The sequence below is a fragment of the Mirounga angustirostris genome, unplaced genomic scaffold (genome assembly GCF_029215605.1).
Source record: "Mirounga angustirostris isolate CCGP_5_RB_7025 unplaced genomic scaffold, mMirAng1.0.hap1 SCAF_5, whole genome shotgun sequence".
In the NCBI taxonomy this organism is placed as follows: Eukaryota; Metazoa; Chordata; class Mammalia; order Carnivora; family Phocidae; genus Mirounga; species Mirounga angustirostris.
Genome location: NW_026991713.1, coordinates 82,156,866 through 82,177,866, shown reverse-complemented (window position 1 = coordinate 82,177,866; position 21,001 = coordinate 82,156,866). Strand labels below are relative to the sequence as shown.

The 21,001-nt window shown below is 36.3% G+C and overlaps 1 protein-coding gene across 13 annotated transcripts in view; it reads right to left on the bottom strand.

Annotated features, from left to right (window-relative positions):
• The window catches only part of SOX5 (SRY-box transcription factor 5), a 1,012,222-nt gene that overhangs the window by 197,216 nt on the left and 794,005 nt on the right, over positions 1-21,001 (bottom strand). For all 13 annotated transcript variants that reach the window (XM_045873750.3, XM_054507151.2, XM_054507149.2 and 10 more), the window contains 2 exons: positions 7,077-7,249; positions 2,460-2,528 (listed from right to left, as the gene is read on the bottom strand). In XM_045873750.3, the coding sequence (XP_045729706.1) occupies positions 2,460-2,528; positions 7,077-7,249 (242 nt within the window). The remainder of the gene's footprint in view (positions 1-2,459; positions 2,529-7,076; positions 7,250-21,001) is intronic.

The window sequence follows — 21,001 nt, the reverse complement described above, 5'->3', positions numbered from 1 at the left end:
CAATCTAATCCATCTAGCAGATCTGTCTACCCATCTAGTGCTTTGCATACCTTTACCAACATTTGGGGCAAGCGTGTATTTATAACTGAAACCAAAAGCTTAAAGGCAGCCTTAATTGTGGGTCGAATAACATTGCAGCCCACTATTCTACCGATAAAGAAACTAGAACGCATTGTTTTCTAAAGCTCAAAGAGACAATGGTATAAAACACGTAAGAAAATGCAATCAGGATGAACAATGTAAGTTGGTGTGTTTATTTCTACAAGGTCTTTAGCTCCATATTTAAGAAAGATAAAGAAGTAGATCAATTCAAAATATACTATGTAAGTATTTGCAGATATCAAGTAAATTTATTCTATTGTAAATTCTCATGTAAGCACTGATTATGTGTGCATTGACAAAAAGAAGTTTTATAATGCTATTTGTTGTAATTTTGATTTGCCTTCCACGATAGCAGATTTGATTTTTACCCTTCTTCTTCCTTGTCAGATGCTGCCAAGGAAAACGAAGAAGGGGAAAGAAGAAAAGGGAGAGAAAACATTCTCAAAAAGAAATGTGGCAAGGATTTACATGAGCAAAAAAAATGGATCTGTTCCACATTTTTAATCTTCTTTCTCTACACATGTCCCTATAGCGGTCCTTCCCATAACTGAACAATCTCTCAATAGACTAATTTAAATATATTGTGACTCTCACAACTATTAAGTATTTGTAAGACTGCCCCAAATCAACAATTTATAAAATATACTTTAGAAGTATGCTTTTAGTTAATGAATACATTAAAAACTGTGTAAATGAATTCCTTTCAGATTGTCAGTCTTGCTCAGTACTTAATTTTTGCTTGAAACATTTCCTACTTCCCATATTAAATATATATATATATATGGCCATAACTGCTTTATTATCTTAGATTTTCAATTAAAAACATTTTAAATGTAGATAACCTGGTACCATCAATTAAAACTATATTCAAAGTCAGCATATTTAGACTGAACATGAAATTGAACAAACAGTTTTTTGTATTTTTTTTTTTTAAGTAGGTTCCACGCCCAGCATGGAGCCCAACAAGGGCTCAAACTCACAACAGTGAGATCAAGACCTGGGCAGAGATCAAGAGTCCAAAGCTCAACTGACTGAGTCACACAGGCACCCCCCAATGAACAGTTTTAAACCACTAAATTTAATAAACCACATTCCAGATATGAACAGATTGATAACATCACATTAGGATTTGCTGCTCATAATTACAGTTAAGGAGAGCAAAGAATCCTGGTTGGATCATCTCACTGATGTTTCTCTGTCTCCCTGAAGCTATGACTAGCTCACTAAAATGTCAGGTGGACCAGGAATGAGCAAACCCTGATTGGGCTATATAATCCAGGGTAAAGAAATTAGGTATACCTGGCCCAATTAGGTAAAATGGGATAAAGTTTGCTGGCAATGAAGTCTAAACGTGATTAAATACACAAATGAAATAACGTAGACATGTCTGCTTCTGTCATTTATGATATTTACACTGAAAAAATATGCTGGATTCTCAAGACAGAATTTCAAAAGAATGATGAATTTTTCCTCTCTAACATCCGCTTCCAGAAGACGATGTTACATAGGGTGGATTCATAGCTCCATGAATTAGATTCCTTTACTTGCTGGCAATAGCAAGTATGTATTGAGCACCTACTGTGTGCCTTGATACTCCATCCATGATTTCATTAAGTCCTCATAAATACTCTTACGAAATAGGTACTTTCGGAAAGGGAATTTTCAGAAGGGGAAAAATTTTTGTCAAAATTCATGCCCCAGCAAGTGGTGAAGACAGGACACTTTTTCCTTTTATTATCAATATAGCTGCTTTCTTCCATCTTCACTGATGCTCCTCATCATCACACATTTCCATTTAAGCAAAAGATGCAGGTTATAGAGCCCTCGCTCTTGGTCTCTCCAGGCAACATGAAGGGTGAAATTCTACTTGAACACCAAATCATTATCTTCCCTAACCTCAACCCTTATGACACGTGGCTCCTGAGCATACAGTAAAAACGTCCTCTCTGCCACGGCTCTCTAACAAAACTTGCTGTACCTTTTTGCTTTGGTTCCCCTGCACATCCCTCACTGAGAACACTCACGGTCACATTTTAAACATTAAAGAATAGAGAAAATGAAACCTTTCTAGCATTTCTCAGCAATAATTTCCTTTTTGTATAGTATGAAAATGACTGTCAGCTTGCTCAGATTGAAGTTCCCTGACAGTAGGGGCCTGCGCCAGTCACCATTTGCAAGATTCTCATGGCATAGGAGGAAATAGGGCAGGAATTAAGTAAGCCGAAAATAATTCTTATTTTGGAGGTTATTCCAGTTAGCTCATCTAAAAATTAGAATATAGATAGATGATAGATAGGTAGATAGGTAGATAGATTTTTTTTTTAATTGGAAGTATGCATGAAATGATGATTTCTGACCTGTATCTGTTGCTGAAGCAAATTGATTTTGTGTTGTTGCTGCAGAAGCTGCTGCTGTTGTCTTGCAATCTGTGGAGAAATTGCACATGAAAAATTTAAAAGTATATTGTAGTCCCAGGGGGAAATTACCAATGTTCTGTTGCTCCAAGTTTGATTTGACACTGATTAAGATGATGAAAATAGATGTGCCTGAGCCCCTACAGTACCAGCAATTCATCCATAAGTAGGACCAAACAAGCTATTTAGTTTTTGGCACAGTTTCTTTTGGCCTAAAACAAACGGAGCCTAAGACACTCCAACAGTGATCCAATCCAGTATGAAAACAGCAGAGTGTCAGAAATCCTTCTTCCTTCCTGGCAATTTGTTAAGAAGGTACGGCCTCTGGCATTTTTATCTCTTTTGTACAAAAGAAACTATTGCATCAACAGGGGGGTTGTTGCGACCTGGGAGTTCAGGGTAGCACAGGGTATTGCCTTGTGGAGGCTGTATTCCTCACTGAGGTTTCAGTATTTGTTTTTGTTTTTTCGTAAATACTGCCCCCATTTCTGCCTCCCACAGACCCCTGAACAGCCAACTCCTCAGTGCACTGCATCACAGTTTCTGCTCCCATTCTCCACTGAAATAATTGGTAATAAAAGTCGCCAATCTCATTTTTAAAAAATTTTTAAAGATTTATTTATTTTGGGGGGGGCAGTGAGGGCGGAGTGAGAGGGAGAGCATGGAACCCGACACAGGGTTTGATCTCAAGACCCTGAGATCATGACCTGAGCCGAAATCAAGAGTCAAAGGCTTAACTGACTGAGCCACCCAAGCACCCCTCATTTTTTCACTTCTAATGTGTTTTTTAGATTTCACCTTTTGTCCTTTCATCAAAATTCAACACTCAAGTTCTTTCCCTTGATCCTGAACTTTCTTCCTTGGCTTCCATGACAGTACATTTTCCTGTTTTTTCTCTACCCTCAGCCTATTCCTTCTCAGTTACCTTCAACTGCTCTGTCTAGCCATTCAATGTCGGTAGTTGTATCCCTACTCCTGAATGTATGCCAAGTACTTACGAATTTGTTTCTCTCACCTCTGCCTTTGCTTTCAGTTTCAGACCCATTTTTCCAATGACATTCTCAAAGGTACCTCATATTCAACAAGTTCAAAACTAAATTCAGTTATGGTTATTTTCATGCTTTCATTTTACCTTAGGGACAGGGTTTAAAAAATCCATTTTTTTTTTTTCCCTGAAGAAAGGTAGAAAGGAGATGGTAGGAAAAGGAATATCACTCTTTTCCTTAAATCTGGTCCTTTCCTCCCACATGTCAATATTTCAGCTGATAAATCTTTTTATCAGCACCTTAAGCATTTATCAAGAAACTGACCACCTCACACCCCTCCACACTTCCTCCCGTTCCAAGCCACTGTTCTCTCTTGCTGGGTTATTGTAATAGTCTCCTATTGCTCTTTCTGCTTCTGCCTTTGCTCCCTACAGTCTATAATATGCCAATATCTAGAAAGACCCTTTTAAAATATAAGTCGTGTCATGTTACTCATCTTTTCAAAACCCTCTGTCTCACTCAGAGCAGAAGGCAGTGTCCATATGATGCCCTCAAGACCCTGTATGATTTGGCCTCCTGCTACCTCTCTGGTTTCACCTTCTCCTCTTCCTCCCTTTGTTACTCCATTCTTGCCACTCTCCTCTCCTGTCTCTTGAAGACGCTAAGGATGCTCCTATCTCCCAAGGGTGTACCTGCTTCTGGGCCTCTGCACTTGCTTTCCCCTCCATCTGGAAACCTCTATGCCTAGATAACTGCCACTCCCTCACCTCCTGCAAGTCTCTGCTCAAATATCACCCTATCAATGAAGTCTTCCCTGAGCACCCATTTTAAAAGAGCCTCTCTCTCTACCTGGCACCCTCATCCCTAATTCTCTCCTTTATTTATATCCCTCATCAACATCTTGTTTGTTTACTATCTTTTCCTAATGAGAATTCAATACATTAGGAATTTTTGTCTGTTTTATTCTTGGCTGTATCCCAGTAACTAGAATAGAACCTGGCATCAAATTGGTGCTCAATAGATATTTATTGAATGAAAAAATGTAGAATGGAGCTCAGAGTCCAGTGGAAAGGCTGGTCAATGAACAGATTCATTAGCATCTCTAAGGGCTATAATAGGAATATTAGAGTGCCCAGAGTAGAGACACCCTATAATGAGTAGGGAGTTTTAGGAGGAGGGTCAGAAATGGAGTTCTCAAGAGAAGATATACCTAACCTGAATCTTAAGGAATAAGTATTAAATGCCCTTCAGAGATTTTCCTGTGTCCTGATGAAAAGATCAGTGACTACAAGAGTGGTGATTATGCATGCCAGCACTGCATGGTAAAGAAGATCTAGGGGAGTAAAATAGGCTCTAGAAACCTGACCTGAAGCTTTCACAAAGGATCTTCTCTCAGGCTTTGTAGGCATCATTGCTTAGCATCTTTCCAACATAGGAGAGAAATTCTGGAAGAACCTAATGATTTCTAAAATTCCAAGGATAATGTCAGAAAAAGTAAAAAATTCTAGAATCCTTTGATGATATGTGGGGATGAGCCAGAATGTGAAAGAGAAGAGGACTTTGCTCTCTGTTAGCAATTGCTCAGATTTTTCAGGACAAATATGCCCTTGAACCCACCAAAGTAGTGATTCTCTACAAAGAAATATCCCCATCTGACCTACAGTTTCAGAAGCTCCTAGAATTTTCTAGAATTCAGATGTTTGAAAGCACTGAGAATTATGAACAAGAAAAGAGTAGTGTTTTTCTAGACTGTCACAGGTGAGCATTCTGAACTCTTATCATGGGGGTAAAGCAAGAGAAATTTGGACCATATTCAAGAACAGGCCAAATATATCTTTCAGGAAGATGATGAAGTATTTCATTAAACATGAAAGCATCATTTTTCAAGCAGAGATGAACCACCAAGTAGGGAGAAGTAAACTGAAAGGGGGTCACTTCAAATGTAATCTGAATATTTCTTCTTTCAACTCTGCTAGTTTACATTTTGAAAATTGTTAAGGTTTTGCAGGGATGTGTGGACACTTACCCCTGACTAAATAATAGTCTTCTTCCACTTGGACGGTGAATGGACAGAGCCCAGAATATGGGATGGCAAAAGGGAGTTAGTCCCAGAAGAGATGTATCATGTCTGTATATAAATTCACCCTATGGCACCCTCTTTCTTCCCTTCTCTTTGCTACCAATTTTAAGTAATAGTTCTTATACATTGCCTCCATTTTCCTACTACCCATTTGTCAATTCTTATGCCTTATTTCTACTACTAAAGCTCCAGAGAAGCCAGAGTCTTAAAAGGCCAACAGTGAGAAACTAAATGACAAATCTAGTAGGTTTGTTCTTCTGGAACTGTTCATTTTCTTTTATTTACCAGCTATATGCTAGTATCTCCCAAGGATCTACCCTTAGTCCTTTTCCATTTTCTAATGCTATCACCACTATTCTAATATAGGGCTTACAAACCTGCCATTCCCTCATGAAACACTCTGGCCCCAGATATTAATATGGCTGCCTCTTGTATGTCATTTAGATCTGAGTTCAATTGCCAGGTCCAACCACCCAATCTAAGAAACATTGCTTTGCCATACCAATCAATATTTATTAAATAGCTCTAATTACATTTCATCAAATAACTTATCACTGTCTAAAATCATTTTGTTAATTTCTCTTTTCCTTTGTTAATCATCGCTCTCTTTCCACTAGAATTTAGGGGCTCTATCTTACTGGTTAATTGATGAAGCCTCAGAAGTTAGCACAGTGCCTGGCACATAAGAAGCACTTGATTATTTGTTGAATAAATGAATGAAACTTACCTACCCCAGTGGTTTAAACCACCATCTCTATGTAAATAAACTAAGAAATTTAGTTCAGCCCTCTTTTCCAAACCGTCAATTGGTATTTCTAGCTGTTTTTTACATACCTCCAGCTGGACAACCTGACAAGAGCTCTAATTAAACATGATAAAACCACCTGTTATTCCAAATTTGCCCTCCTCCTGACTTGACCCATCACCCAGACTCAACATCTTTCCTCATTCTTTTGCCCACTCAAAGAATTCAACTAATCATAGTTTTCCCACCTGTTTATTCTTTTCTTCTCTTTTTCTGTGGTCATTTAGTTTAGATTCTAAACTATCTAGTTTAGATTCTCACTCCTTATTGAAGTTATTATAATAGGTATCTAACTAAACTTCCTGGGCCATAATTAATTTACTTCATTTGTTAAATCCTACTTATTCTTCAAAGCTCATACCAAACACCTGTTGAATGAACTCTTTCACGGTGTCCCTGACTGGAAATGTTCTCTTGACATGCCATGATTCTGCTTGGTACTTCTCTCATGACCTATCAGAATTTCACCTTGGTTATAATTACTTCGATGTTACATACCACTAAAGTAGTTGATAAGCTTTTTCAGATCAAAGTGTTTTTGTTTGTTTGCTTCTTTTGTATTTTGTTTTTTTATTTATTTACGTGAGGTGGGAAGAAAGACTTTTATTGATCTTTGTGCACCTAGGAGTGTCCTATAAATAGCAGGCAAAACCATGTCTAAGGAACTTGTGTCCCTGGCTCCTACTCACCTGTTCTTGTTGCTGTTTGGCCAACTCCATTTGCTGGCGTTGTTTCTCGATCTGAGATGCAGCCAGTTTCTTCTGCTCATCGTGGGCAGCCAGTAGCTGCTCTCGCAGACTGGTCAGCTGATTGATCATACCCATGAGCTGCCTCTCCTTCTCAGCTAGGCTTTCAGGAGTCCCTGAAAATAACATGGCAATAAAACATACAAGAAAAGGGAAATGAAAAGAGAGTGATTATTCAGTGACAATGAATCTGTTGTATAGAGAACTATTCTAAATAGAAGGTTAACACACAAACATAGGCTCACTTTCTTTCAGATTTTTTAACTCCACGGTGAAAAGCAATGGGAATTTCCCCTTTACAAAATATCAGAATGAACAAATATTTTGATTTTTTTATGTATGACAAGTAATAATCTATAGTTTTTAATTTTACAAGCAAATCAAAAAATGGTGGGGTGAGCATCTATTATTTTAATGTTCTATGGTGGGATCTGACAAAAAATAAAAAGAAGCCTAAAGCACAGCTCCTTGCCCTAAGTAGTTTTTAATCAAATTAAGGAGGCAAGACAAAAACATGAACATTTAATAACCATAATTATTAGGAGATCAAGTTATTATTATCAGTAATATCATTCTCCTTTTCTCAAAAAAGAATCTTGAAGAATTAGAACCAAGGAATTCTACATTAAAAAAGGGAAACAATCTATTAGCCAATCAAATTTTAGACAGTTTTCTCATATGCCACTCAGAGGCTTTCTTCAAAAATAGAATATAACTAGCAGGGAAAATATCCAAGATTGAGAATATAAATTCAGGCTATCATGAAATTATGAAATATGGTTGAAAAACTAAGAGATCACATTATAGTCACCAAAGATTATAGTTAAATTCAACACTTGGAGAAGAAGTCACAGCAGTCATTTATGATAAATAACAGGCTCAGGATATTTAAAACATGCTATGAATCTTCTTTGTTAGGTTAAAATACTTATTTGGTACACCAAAAATGTGAGCAGTTCACTGAAACAGGAACAATATCACTTTTAATTGTTCTTTTAAAATTCACCAGATAGACAAGACCCCTATGGTAAAGCACTCACAGCAGGAGAGAACATACTTTTTAATTACAATTTTCACTTTAATATAAGACACTAAGCACTATTTTAATAATGCATTTGCCACCTGTATATGTAATTAGATAGAAGGATCTGTTATAACCCAGTCACCCTTCCCCATCCCAGGGCATTTCTCTCTAACAATTTATGCTGAAAAAGCATGTGCTTTTTAGGAAGTAGTAGCTATAGTTAGTGGCTTATAATTTTCACTGGCCCATTTGGAATGGAAATAAAGTTTCTAATGTAATTTAGATAGGCTAGAGAATAAATATCTAGAAAAGAAATTATGAGTGAATAGAAGTCAAGAATCATGCATTAATTCTTTATTATGAATACCTAGCAATAAATTATTGCTAATAATTTACTATACTTCAGACATTTGGATTCCATTGAACAGAAGAACACTTATTCTAAGAATAACAACAATATGATTGTTGCAATTAGAATTCTAATAATAAATAATCTAAATATATACTGGGAAGATTTTAAAGAAAATATTCAAGTGATGGTACAATGTACATCTTCACACATCATTAGTAACCACATTTCTAGGAATACATACTAAGAAAAGTAATACATATCAGGCCTTGTAATCCTCATTATCTTCAAGGGATAATTTCATTTATAAAAATCTAGCCCAGGGGCACCTGGGTGACTCAGTCAATTAAGCATCCAACTCTTGATTTTGGCTTAAGTCATCATCTCAGCATTGCAAGATTGAGCCCTGTGTCAGGCTCTGTGCTAGGTGTGGAGCCTGCTTAAGATTCTCTCTCTCCCTCTCCCCTTGCCCCTTACCCTTCTTCCTCCCTCTCTTAAAAAAAAAAAAATCTTCTTCATCCATTCATCTGTCGATGGACATCTTGGCTCTTTCCATAGTTTGGCTATTGTGGACATTGCTGCTATAAACATCGGGGTGCACGTACCCCTTCGGATCACTACATTTTTATCTTTGGGGTAAATACCCAGTAGTGCAATTGCTGGGTCGTATGATAGCTCTATTTTCAACTTTTTGAGGAACCTCCATACTGTTTTCCAGAATGGCTGCCCCAGCTTGCATTCCCACCAACAGTGTAAAAAAGCTTTTGCACAGCAAACGAAATAGCCAACAAAACCAAAAGACAACCGACAGAATGGGAGAAGATATTTGCAAATGACATACCAGATAAAGGGCTAGTATCCAAAATCTATAAAGAACTTATCAAACTCAACACCCAAAGAACAAATAATCCAATCAAGAAATGGGAAGAAGACATGAACAGACATTTTTTCAAAGAAGACATCCAAATGGCCAACAGACACATGAAAAAGTGCTCAACATCGCTCAGCATCAGGGAAATCCAAATCAAAACCTCAATGAAATACCACCCCACACCAGTCAGAATGGCTAAAATTAACAAGTCAGGAAATGACAGATGTTGGCGGGGATGCGGAGAAAGGGGAACCCTGAGCGCTGTGAATTGTTTAAGACTGTTGAATCACAGATCTGTACCTCTGAAACAAATAATACATTATATGTTAAAATAAAAAAGAAGATAGTAGGGGGGGAAATTGGAGGGGGAGACGAACCATGAGAGACTATGGACTCTGAGAAACAAACTGAGGGTTCTAGAGGGGAGGGGGGTGGGGGGAGGGGTTAGCCTGGTGATGGGTATTAAAGAGTGCACGTATTGAATGGAGCATTGGGTGTTATATGCAAACAATCATGGAACACTACATCAAAAACTAATGATGTAATGTATGGTGATTAACATAACATAATAAAATTTAAAAAAAAAGAAAACTTAGCCCAAGAAAACTACAAGAAATGAAGATAAGTATTTAAAAATGTTTCAGATGAAATATTAGAAACAATCTCAATGTCAAATGGGAATAATCAAATAATTATGGAACATCCAGACTGTATTTTTCACCCTTGAAAAAACTATTTTTTAAGAATATTTAATGGTATGGGAACTTGTTCATGATATAAAGCTAGGTGAAAAAACTGGGTAGTAATGAAACATTTGTGAAAAGTCAACCTACTGAATGGGAGAAAATTATATATCTGATAAAAGGTTAATATTCAAAATAAATAAAGAGCTCATACAACTCAATAGCAAATAAAATAAATAAAATTCAATCCAATTAAAAAATGGGCAGAGAATATAAATATTTTTCCAAAGAAGACATACATTAGGCCAGCAGGTACATGAAGAGATTCTCAGCATCACTAATCATCAGGGAAATGCAACTCCAAACTACACACACACACACACAAAAACGCACAATGAGATCTCACCTCACACCTGACAGAATGGCTATTAACTAAAAAGAGAAGAAATAACAAGCATTGGCAAGAATGTGGAAAAAAGGGGACTTTTGTGCACTGTTGGTGGGAATGTAAATTCGTGCAGCTATTATGGAAAATAGTATGAATGTTTCTCAAAAAATTAAAAATATAACTATCATATGATCCAGCAATTCCACTTCTGGGTATTTATTAAAAGAAAACGAACACACTGGCTTGATATAGGAATATCAGTATCAATATCATTGATATATGAACCCCCACGTATAGCAGCATTTTTTACAATAGCCATGATATAAAAACATCCTATGTCCATTGATGGATGAATGGATAAAGAAGATGTAATGCACACACACACACACACTGGAATATTATTCAGTGATAAAAAAAAGAATAAAATCTTGCCATTTGTGACAATACAAATAGGCCTTATGGGCATTATACTAAGTGAAATAAGTCAGACAGACAAAGCCAAACACCATATGATCTCAATTATATGTGGTATCTGAAAAAAAAAAAGGAGAGAGAGAAACAAACAAAAATCCAATCTCATAAATTCAGGAACAGATTGGTAGTTGCTAGAGGCAGGGATAAAGGGGTGGGTGAAATAGGTGAAAGGGGTCAAAAAGTACAAATTTCCAGTTATAAAATAAACAAGTCATGGGAATGTCATGTACAGCATAGTGACTATAGTTAATAATACTGTCCTGCATATTTGAAAGTTGCTAAGAAAGTAGGTCTTAAATGTTCTCATCACAAGAAAAAAATTTTGGAACTGTGTTTGGTGATGGATGTTAATCAGACTTACTGTGATTATTTCACAATTATAGACAAATATTGAATATTGAATTGTACCCCAGAAACTAATATGATATTGTATGTCAGTTACACATCAATTAAAAAAAATATCTGTATAAAAATCTAATGTATGCACATATCTGTATTTATAGAAAAAAAAGACTGGAAGAAAATTTATTTATGTATTAATAGTGGCTATTTCTAGGTGATGGAATTATAAGCCATTTTAATATTTTTATACTTTTAAAGAGCATGTTCTTATTATTTACATACTTAGAAAAATATATTTCATGTATAATATGTGGAAATCTAACTTAAAACTTTAAGGTGATATTATCCATTTACATAACTGGTGTAATACCAATGTGTAAAAAAATATACTTGTTTGTTGAGTATAAGCAAGTATCATTTTGGCATTCAGTATATGAAAGATTAACAAAATCCTTTTGTCTTCACTTATTTATATTTCAATGATTCTCAGATACACACTTTGTATATTTTAAACCCTCTGAGTCTTACAATGAATACTGTCTCAGAGTCAATGAAATATTAAGGTTTATGCCAACCCTGAGTTTGTCCTCCAGTCCTAGTCACTTACTTATAGATGCAGAACAGATATCCTGAGCGTAGATCTCACTTTTAAAATTCAACATGTATAAGGTGGGGTTCTGCATTTTTCTCATTTTTAAAGCGTTATCACTCAATCAACATTCTAAGTTAGAAATATTAACAACATCCTCAATTCTCTTCTCAACTATGCATCCTCCTGAATGCATTGTATCAACAAATCATGATAATTTTTTTTCTCAAAATAGCTTTGTTTCAGTTTTAATTTTAATTAGTCAAATGTATTTCTGCAATATTATTATGTTCACATGAGTAAATAGTCGGTAATTAGAAAAGGGTATGCAGTGAAAGATCTCCTCTGAATACTATTCCTTCAGAGATAACTACAATTATTATTATTATCATACTCTTGTAAACGTAGATTCAAGCATATGCCAGAATATTTCTGTACTAGTTTACCAGAGCTGCTGTAACAAAGTACTACAGATTGTATGGCTTAAAGAATAGAAATTTATATTTATTGGCTAGAAGTCCAAGACTAAGGTGTCAGCATCTCAGTTCCTCCTGAGGGCTATGAGGGAAGGAGCTGTTCCAGACCTTTCTCCTAGGCTTGTAGATGGCCCTCTTCTTCCTGTGTCTTCATGTCATCGCTCTCTATACATGTCCAAATTTCCTCTTCTTATAAAGACAGCAGTCATATTGGATTAGGATTCACCCTAATGGCCTCATTTTAACTTAATTGCCTCTATACAGACCGTATTTCCAAGTACAGTCATATTCTGAGGTACTAGAAGTTAGAATTTGAACATATGAATTTTTAGAGGGACACAATTCAACCCACAACAATTTTCTTCACACGAAGGACACCATAACATAAATGCTGTTTTAGAGTATGTAGGGAGACCTCTTGTTCCAGCCTCCCTTCCTTATCTCCACTGACATTTTTCATCTTTTCATGAATTGTTGTAGCAATGCGGGGCCTGAACTCACAACTCTGAGATCAAGACTTGAGCTGAGATCAGAGTTGGCCACTCAACAGACTGAGCCACCCACGCACCCCTGTAGCCTTTTTTTTTTTTTTTAAAGATTTTATTTATTTATTAGAGAGCGAGCGAGAGAGAAACAGCATGAGAGGGGAGAGGGTCAGAGGGAGAAGCAGGCTTCCCACTGAGCCGGGAGCCCGATGTGGGACTTGATCCCAGGACTCCAGGATCATGACCTGAGCCGAAGGCAGTCGCTTAACCAACTGAGCCACCCAGGTGCCCCCCTTTAATAGAACTTCCTGTCACTAATTTTTCTCTCTATAAGTCTATCCTCAAACTGGTACCAAAATTATCTTCCTAGAAAAACAAATCTACCCATGTAACTATGATTTTAATAATCATTTAAATACCCCCACTTGTTCCTCATTGTCTTTGGAATAATATGTCAATTCATTCTTAAGAATGAATAAAGTCCTTCTATTTGTGATCCAACCTTCTCACTTCCTTTGTGCATCCTAAATTCTAGCCACAATGACTTTTCAACATCCTTCACAAAGGACACCACCCTTCACAAATGTCTTACCTTGGCCACTCCCTCTCTAAACATTCATTCTTCATGTTCCAGGTCATATGCCTTGTTCTTTAAGACTCTTATCCTGACTCTCATGGATAACAGCTGTTCCCTTCTTTTGGAACCCACACAGTGGATATCTTTATTATACTATTTAATCATTACATTATAAATCTTATTTTCACATTTATTTCCTAAAGTCAGCAGAGATAGCTGTGACAGCAACAGCTGTAAATTACCAACTCTTATACCCTCATTACCTACTAGAAGACCTGGCATATAGTAAATTATCTAAAATTTTAATGAGTAAGTCACTTCCCTTTAAACTACTCTCAGGTTTAGGAATGCAATATAGCCAAGAGAAGTGGGGATATGTATTATCTTACATGAGTTATACAGAAGTTCTGGTTTTGGCTTAAGCGAGTTGAGCCAAGGAACTTAAGCTTTTGCAAAAGAAATTTTCCCCACTTTTATAAAAGTACTAAATTAAGATGGAGTAAACTCTATGGCTTCATCTCTAAATTATCATGATCTTCATAATAATTATCTTCCAGTGCATGGGGAGGGTCCAATAAGTGGTCTATGAATATTAGAGAAACTAGTTAAGAGTCATAAAATATCCTAGACTTTAAGTGTGTGTGTGTGTGTGTGTGTGTGTGTGTAAACATCACTGGAAAATCCAGAGGCCTCCCAAACAAAAAGAGGAGCTACTGTTTCTTCACATAGATTTAAGATTTTTAAGAATCTCACAAGTGTACAACACTATGGGGGCACAATCCTGTATCTATGGCCTAGGTCAACCAGATTCAGATAGCTAATGAGTTCATGTTTGTGTGTGTCACTGATAATAATTTATTTTCATGTTTCATTTCTTTGCACTCTTAAGTGTTTTAATCTATGCTAGTCCTGCTTCAGTTCCCCTGAATGAAGGATTATTGAAATAAGAGGCAAATATATTCTGTTTCATGACTATAGGCATGGTAATCATTTGGTGACTGTTATAGTCCTACAGGTTCCACAGAAGTACAGGTCAGAACATTCCTTAGTGTAATGCGACACAAGACATGAAAGAAGGGAATCAGCTTCGGTCATCCCTTTCTCAGTAAGAGATATCACCGCCCCTATATTGTTACATCCTTTCATCTTCCTCATTTTCCATATCTAATTCATTGGGAATCCTATTAACCCGAGAACATAGAAATTAGCCCATGAGTCTCTATCTCCAGTACAAACTCTTAATTCCAGGCCATCATAATCTCTTGCCTTCACTACTACAATTGTTTTCTAACCATTCTACCCGCTTCCACTTCTTCTCCTACTAGAAGCTATTCTTCAAGCAAAAGTTCAGAGCGATCCATTTAGAAAAGTAAATCAGATCATGTCACACACCTGTATAAAATCATTTCATAGCCTTACCCTGCACATAGAATAAAATCCAAACTCCTTACCCTAACAAAGCCCTGAATGATCTAGCTCTGACCTTCTCTGGCATCATCTCTTCCATTTCTCTTTTGTAAAAGTGCTTCAGTTACATGGCCTTCTTTGAGTTCCTCCAATACCAATACACAAAGTTCAAATGTGTTCAAGACCATTTTTTAAAGTTGCTCCCATATTAGGGTCTTTGTGCTCTAATTGTTTTCCATGGAAAAGTCTTGTCTTAGATCAAGATTTCTCAATCTTGGCACTGTTGATATTTTGGACTAGACAGTTCCTTTTCTGGGGACTGTGTCGTGTAGCATCTCTGGCTAGATGCTAGTAGCACTTCCCACCTAGTTATAACAACCAAAAATGTTTCCAGACAATGCCAAATTGTCTGAGAGAACCACCTCAAATGATGAACTTTTCCCTTTCATTCCTTTTGCATATACCCGAAGAGTTCCTTCTATGTCCCTCACACTATTCTAGGTGTTGGGGATATCACAGTGTCTAGGCCAGACAAAAATGTCTCTGTTTCAGAGAGCTTACATTTAAATGGAAAAGATAATAAACTATCAGATCCAACCAGATAATCATTTAAATGCCAACTCCTCAGACTCCCTCCCTTGAACAATGAAATTTAGGAAGCCACCATCTCACTTTCAGTCACATCATTTAATTTTTATTCTGTTCATAGTAGTTAAGACCATATGTTGTATTTTATTACCATAGTCATTTATTTATTGAATCTTCCATAGAATATAAACTTTATGATAGCAGAATACTAGTTTGTTTTGTTCGATGCTGGGAATCCAGCAGAGTAGACATCCCATCACAATTTGCTAAATGAATAAAGCAAATTTCATAAGAACAGAGAAAAGTCCTTGATTGACTAATAATGTACAATTCTATGCATAAGGAAAACCCTCATCAGGATTACTCAGATTGAAAATGGTCTTGAACACATTTAAAATTTTAAGAAAAAAATCTGTGGAAGCTGACATTTCCCCAATATTGTTTTATTCTACTCAAATGAAACAGATATATGGCTTGAAATTAAATGATCAAAATCAAAATAAACTGCTAAGAGTTATTATACAAATAAAGGAAATGTAAGAGTAAACTCATTCAAGAAGGGGAAAGGCCCAGAATTTTGACACTAAAAGTAAACTGGGGATTATGTTTCTTCCTTCAAAAAACTTACCAGAAATTTAATTCTTTGTTACAAAGCAATGGTCAATCTTTGCAAGGGTTTTTTTTCTATTCCCCTTTAATAATTGGTGTTACTTAGCCTATTAGTGTTAAACTTTGGATAGGACTTGACTTGTTTTAATTTTTTTAATGAAAATATTGTTGTTCTCAACTGGTACTCCTCTTGAAGAACCTAAAAATAATTTGTTGTCCTGCCTTTAAAAATTCTGCCTAATGAAAGAGGCTCTACCATACTAAGCTTTAAAAGGGCAGAAGTCCATCTACTCTACTTGCTACCATTCTATCTCTAGAACATAGCACATGGCCAGACAGCAATATTTGTTGAATGAACTAAAAATACAATGAATAAAAACTAACTTAAATTAGTCTAAATGTACAACTAAAGCTTCTTTCAGTGGCACTCTTATTGTACAAGAGAGAAAAGGCAGACTCCCTCATCAAAGATATTAGTGGCATCATTCCAATTCATTAAAGGAGTATTTGTTCGGTTATCCACCTTACAAACATCTATGAATTGGTCTTTTTCATTAAGAACAAATTTAATCAAACTTTGATAAAATTTAGCTACCTACCCTTTACTGCTATATAAATACCCTGAGAGGTAAGAATCAATTAAAATTATATAAGGAATATTAGGGGCGACTGGGTGGCTCAGTTGGTTAAGCGACTGCCTTCGGCTCAGGTCATGATCCTGGAGTCCCTGGATCTAGTCCCACATCGGGCTCCTTGCTGGGCGGGGAGTCTGCTTCTCCCTCTGACCCTCCTCCCTCTCCTGCTCTCTGTCTCTCATTTTCTCTGTCTCAAATAAATAAATAAAATCTTTAAAATTATATAAGGAATATTATTATTTATTACATGACAGAATAAAGTAATTGATATTCTATTATACACTGCCAATATTATACATATTCTTACCTTATAGATTTCAATAATCATTTTGAAAAAACAGTGGTTTTTGTTCTTTTGCTTTAAGATCTTAAAAAGAGGCCTTTGGCTTGGATTTAAATATATCTCCTATAGGAAGCTTTCAGTTATAAGGCAACTGACATAAGAGTGAAATGGAACATTTGACAAGTAGCTATGATCTTTACCATTATTATCCTATGGTTGATGCTTTGCTTCTGAGATATTATAGACAAGATGTGTGCATTATCACTTTTGTAGTGAAAGCAAGGGTTGTTCTTGTTCCTTTTTTTTTTTTTACTCTATTCTATTTCTTATTACAAATATTTACCTTTAATGGAAATTATAATTTTACAAACTTTTCCCAAGATTATTCCACCTACCTCCTTGGATATTGTATTTAAAATGTAAAAAACAGTTGTCGCTTTTTTTGTTGTTGTTTAAATCACATCAACTTTGCCACATTTACAGACTTTAATGTTGTCTATAATAATCTTCTCAAAACATGGCATTTTTAAATTGTCATCCTTTCATCAAGTACAAACTGGGTCTCAAACTTTGGGCCAATGGCAAATTAGTAGTATACAAGGGAAAGGTAAATACGTAAATAAGCTAACAATACAAAACAGTGTATGTGTGCTAAGGGACAGATCTAAGCATAGAGTAGAATATCATGACTGCATCTCAGAGGGTGCTGCATCCAGCTGTGTTGGGTCTGGAAATGTTTTCAAGTTTTAAAGGATTTTAGAGATCATCCATTCCAACTTTACTGAGGAGAGACTGCCAAGCATCATGCAAAGAGCACAGCCTTTGAAGACAGGCAGGATTAGGTTTACATCTTGACTCTGTCACAACTAAAGTATGTGGCTTTGGATAATTAATCTCTCTCTCTCCTCTCTCTCTCTCTCTGTTTCCACTTCTTCCTATGTAAATTGGGAATAAAATGACTCTGTCACAATAATTTTGTAAGGAAAATGTTTACAAGGTGCCTGTACATAAATGGGCGTGTAATCAATAGTAATCTGCAACTGTTTTTTAAGTGAGCAGATGAGGCAATAAACCAAAAGAGTTAAACTGATTTCCACAAGTCCTTGGAAGAATCACAGCAACATGACACCAGTTTTTGTTTTTTTTTTTTTTTTTTTTTTTTTTTAACTACACCATGCTTCCCTAGGAAGAAAAATAGTCATTTAAAAGAGGAGAGGGTTTTAGGTTAATTCCATCATCTAATAATCTGGATAGTGTAAGCTTTGGAGTCCATATCTACAAGAAAAACAATAATGGTTTTAAAATTATTTCAATTTTATTTTTTTAAAGATTTTATTTATTTATTATTTTGACAGAGAGAGAGAGACAGCGAGAGAGGGAACACAAGCAGGGGGAATGGGAGAGGGAGAAGCAGGCTTACTGCTGAGCAGGGAGCCTGATGCAGAGCCTGGTGCAGGGCCCGATGAGGAGCTTGATCCCAGGACCCTGGGATCATGACCTGAGCCGAAGGCAGACAACTTAACGACTGAGCCACCAGGCACCCCAAATTGTTTCAGTTTTAGAATCTTCACATCCCTTGCATGAACGAATACTCATTAAATGAATGAATGTATTTTTAAATGAGAAAAAAAATATTGAAGAAGGCACATTTTTATTTTCAAATACAGAATCAGATTTAATATGTAAGAGTATCTGTTTAAAACATGCATTATTGGGGTGCCTGGGTGGCTCAGTTGGTTAAGCATCTGATTCTTGGTTTTGACTCTGGTCGTGATCTCATGGGTCATGCGATGAGTTCTTCATTGGGCTCCGCTCAGCGGGAAATCTGCTTGAAGCTTCTCTCCCTGTGCCCCTCTCCCTATTTGCTCTCTCTCTTTCTCTAAAATAAAATAAATAAATCTTTTTAAAAATGAAAAATAAAAAATAAAACATGCATTATTAAGTACCTTCTTTGAAAGATATATAAAACTTCTTAATTCGTGAACTAGATCAGCAATACAGAAATCAATGAGATCCAATGTCTGACCATTCTCTTTCCATCACTTGCTCTGTTTAGGCATAAAGTCTCTGGCATTCTGGGACAGAGCAAGTCACTGATGGGCAGGAAACATAAAGTCACTTTTTTGTCACTTTGACAGACCTTGCCAAACCTCATATGCTATGGACCAGTAGTCTTTCTTCGGTTCTCACAAAGTAGTTTTTTAAAAAAAAGTGAACACACGACTCATAAGCAACTACAGAGGAACTATAAAACAAGCTTAGTAGATTGAAAACATTAAGCATTCACTTTATTTACAAGTAAATGTCTATGTGTTATGTACCTTCTTCACGGCTGACTCTTGCATTGAACACGTTTCAGAGGCAACAGTTCCCTCAAAAAATAATCAACATTTCCAACCCTTTTATAAAAATGTGCAGGCATATATTTTAGGTTAATGTACAAATGAAGTAAGTCACAAAGTATGAGCAAAGCATGTGATTCTTAGTTTTTCTGATTTTAAAAGAAAGGGTTTAAAACAACTTCCAAAGTGACAAAAGCCCTTACGTAACTAAACGGGGATTTTAGTTTTCATGTTTTAAATTTAAAAATTCTAAGGATCCCTTACTAGATTTATTACCTGGGACCAGATTCTTATTCCATGCCGATTTGTTTACAAATCGTCTAATGTCATTTAAACAGAATTATCTCTTTCAAGCCACATACTGAATCCACACCTCTTTTATCTCAAAATGTTATGTCACCTAACAGAGGATCTACTTTAACCCACATGTGGGATCTAAAGAGCATGTATTTATCATGAGTTCTAAGAGGCCAAAATATCACCGAATAGGTTATTTCCTCGAATCTATTACTGGCATTCTAGAGCGGTCTGGTGTTTGCCTTTATGTTCCATCTTCTAGAAAGAACAAAATTATAGCTTTCAAAAGAGCCAATTTTTTATTATACCAACTGCAGCTGGCATTTTTCTTAATACCGGATACAACATTTTCCCGGCCTAAATTAATGCATTCTGAGCAGGGTCAGAAAGGGCCTACCAGAGATACCAATGGCAAAGAAACCAGGCTCTGAAGAATTCTTTATACAAGGCAGGTGGCAAAACTGATTTGGGCTTATCTGAGGCACCTGGACAACCTCTCAGACAACGCCCTGCTTTTCTAACTTCACCAAGATAGAAATATTTGCGAGAATTCTGCATGCAGATTTTTTGGTCACAATTCTACAAAAAAAAAAAAAAAAAAAAAAAATTAAGTCCGTAAAATACAAATTCTTGCAATGACTTTATTGAAAAGAAAATGATCTGTTTAGATGAGTCAAAGCTGCCACGGATCCCCAGATACTGTGCTCAGGTGAAGTGCCAATGCAATGACCTTCAGTGTAATGGAATTTCATGCTAGCTAAAACAACGTGTGATGGCCCCGTTGCCAAGGGGAGAGCAGGCGCGGTTTTGTCGCCCTCTCCGTAACTATGAGGCTCTAAGAGGTATTTCTTCACCTCACACAACCGTTACTCAGTGCTTCTGCTATAGATAACAACAAAAAACCCCGCAAGCTGACCGGTCTGCACAAGATAGCTGACTGGAGAAGAAGAAATAAATTATTTCTTCCGGCAGCTCATCAGTGGATACACATATATTGACGGTGGGCCAAGCTTTTCAGTCACACAGTTGCGTTCGGCAAAACTGGATCTAGTGTCCTTTTTGGATGTTTTTTAGAGGGCTGTTTTGAATGTAACTTTAAAACCTAATTACTTCACATTTCCAAGGTACCAGACCATAAAATGGTATAAATTCTAACAGGCAAAATAATCTAACATGAGAAATAATTTTATGCTTTCAGAAGTGGGTGACCTTTACTAACCCACATTGTTTCTTGAAAAATGAGATTGACTTTAAGTGGGTATGACAACTACTTATGGATAGCTAAAACATCCAAACCAAATGCTATTTATTTCCCCTATTTTTAAAAGTTTATCATTTTAACTTTTTAAACAGTGATAGCAAGAAACAATTCTTTGAACTTTGCCAATCTGTAATATTAACCTTTGTCCAAATGCCCTGAAATTAATTCACATGCAGCAGCTTGAAGCC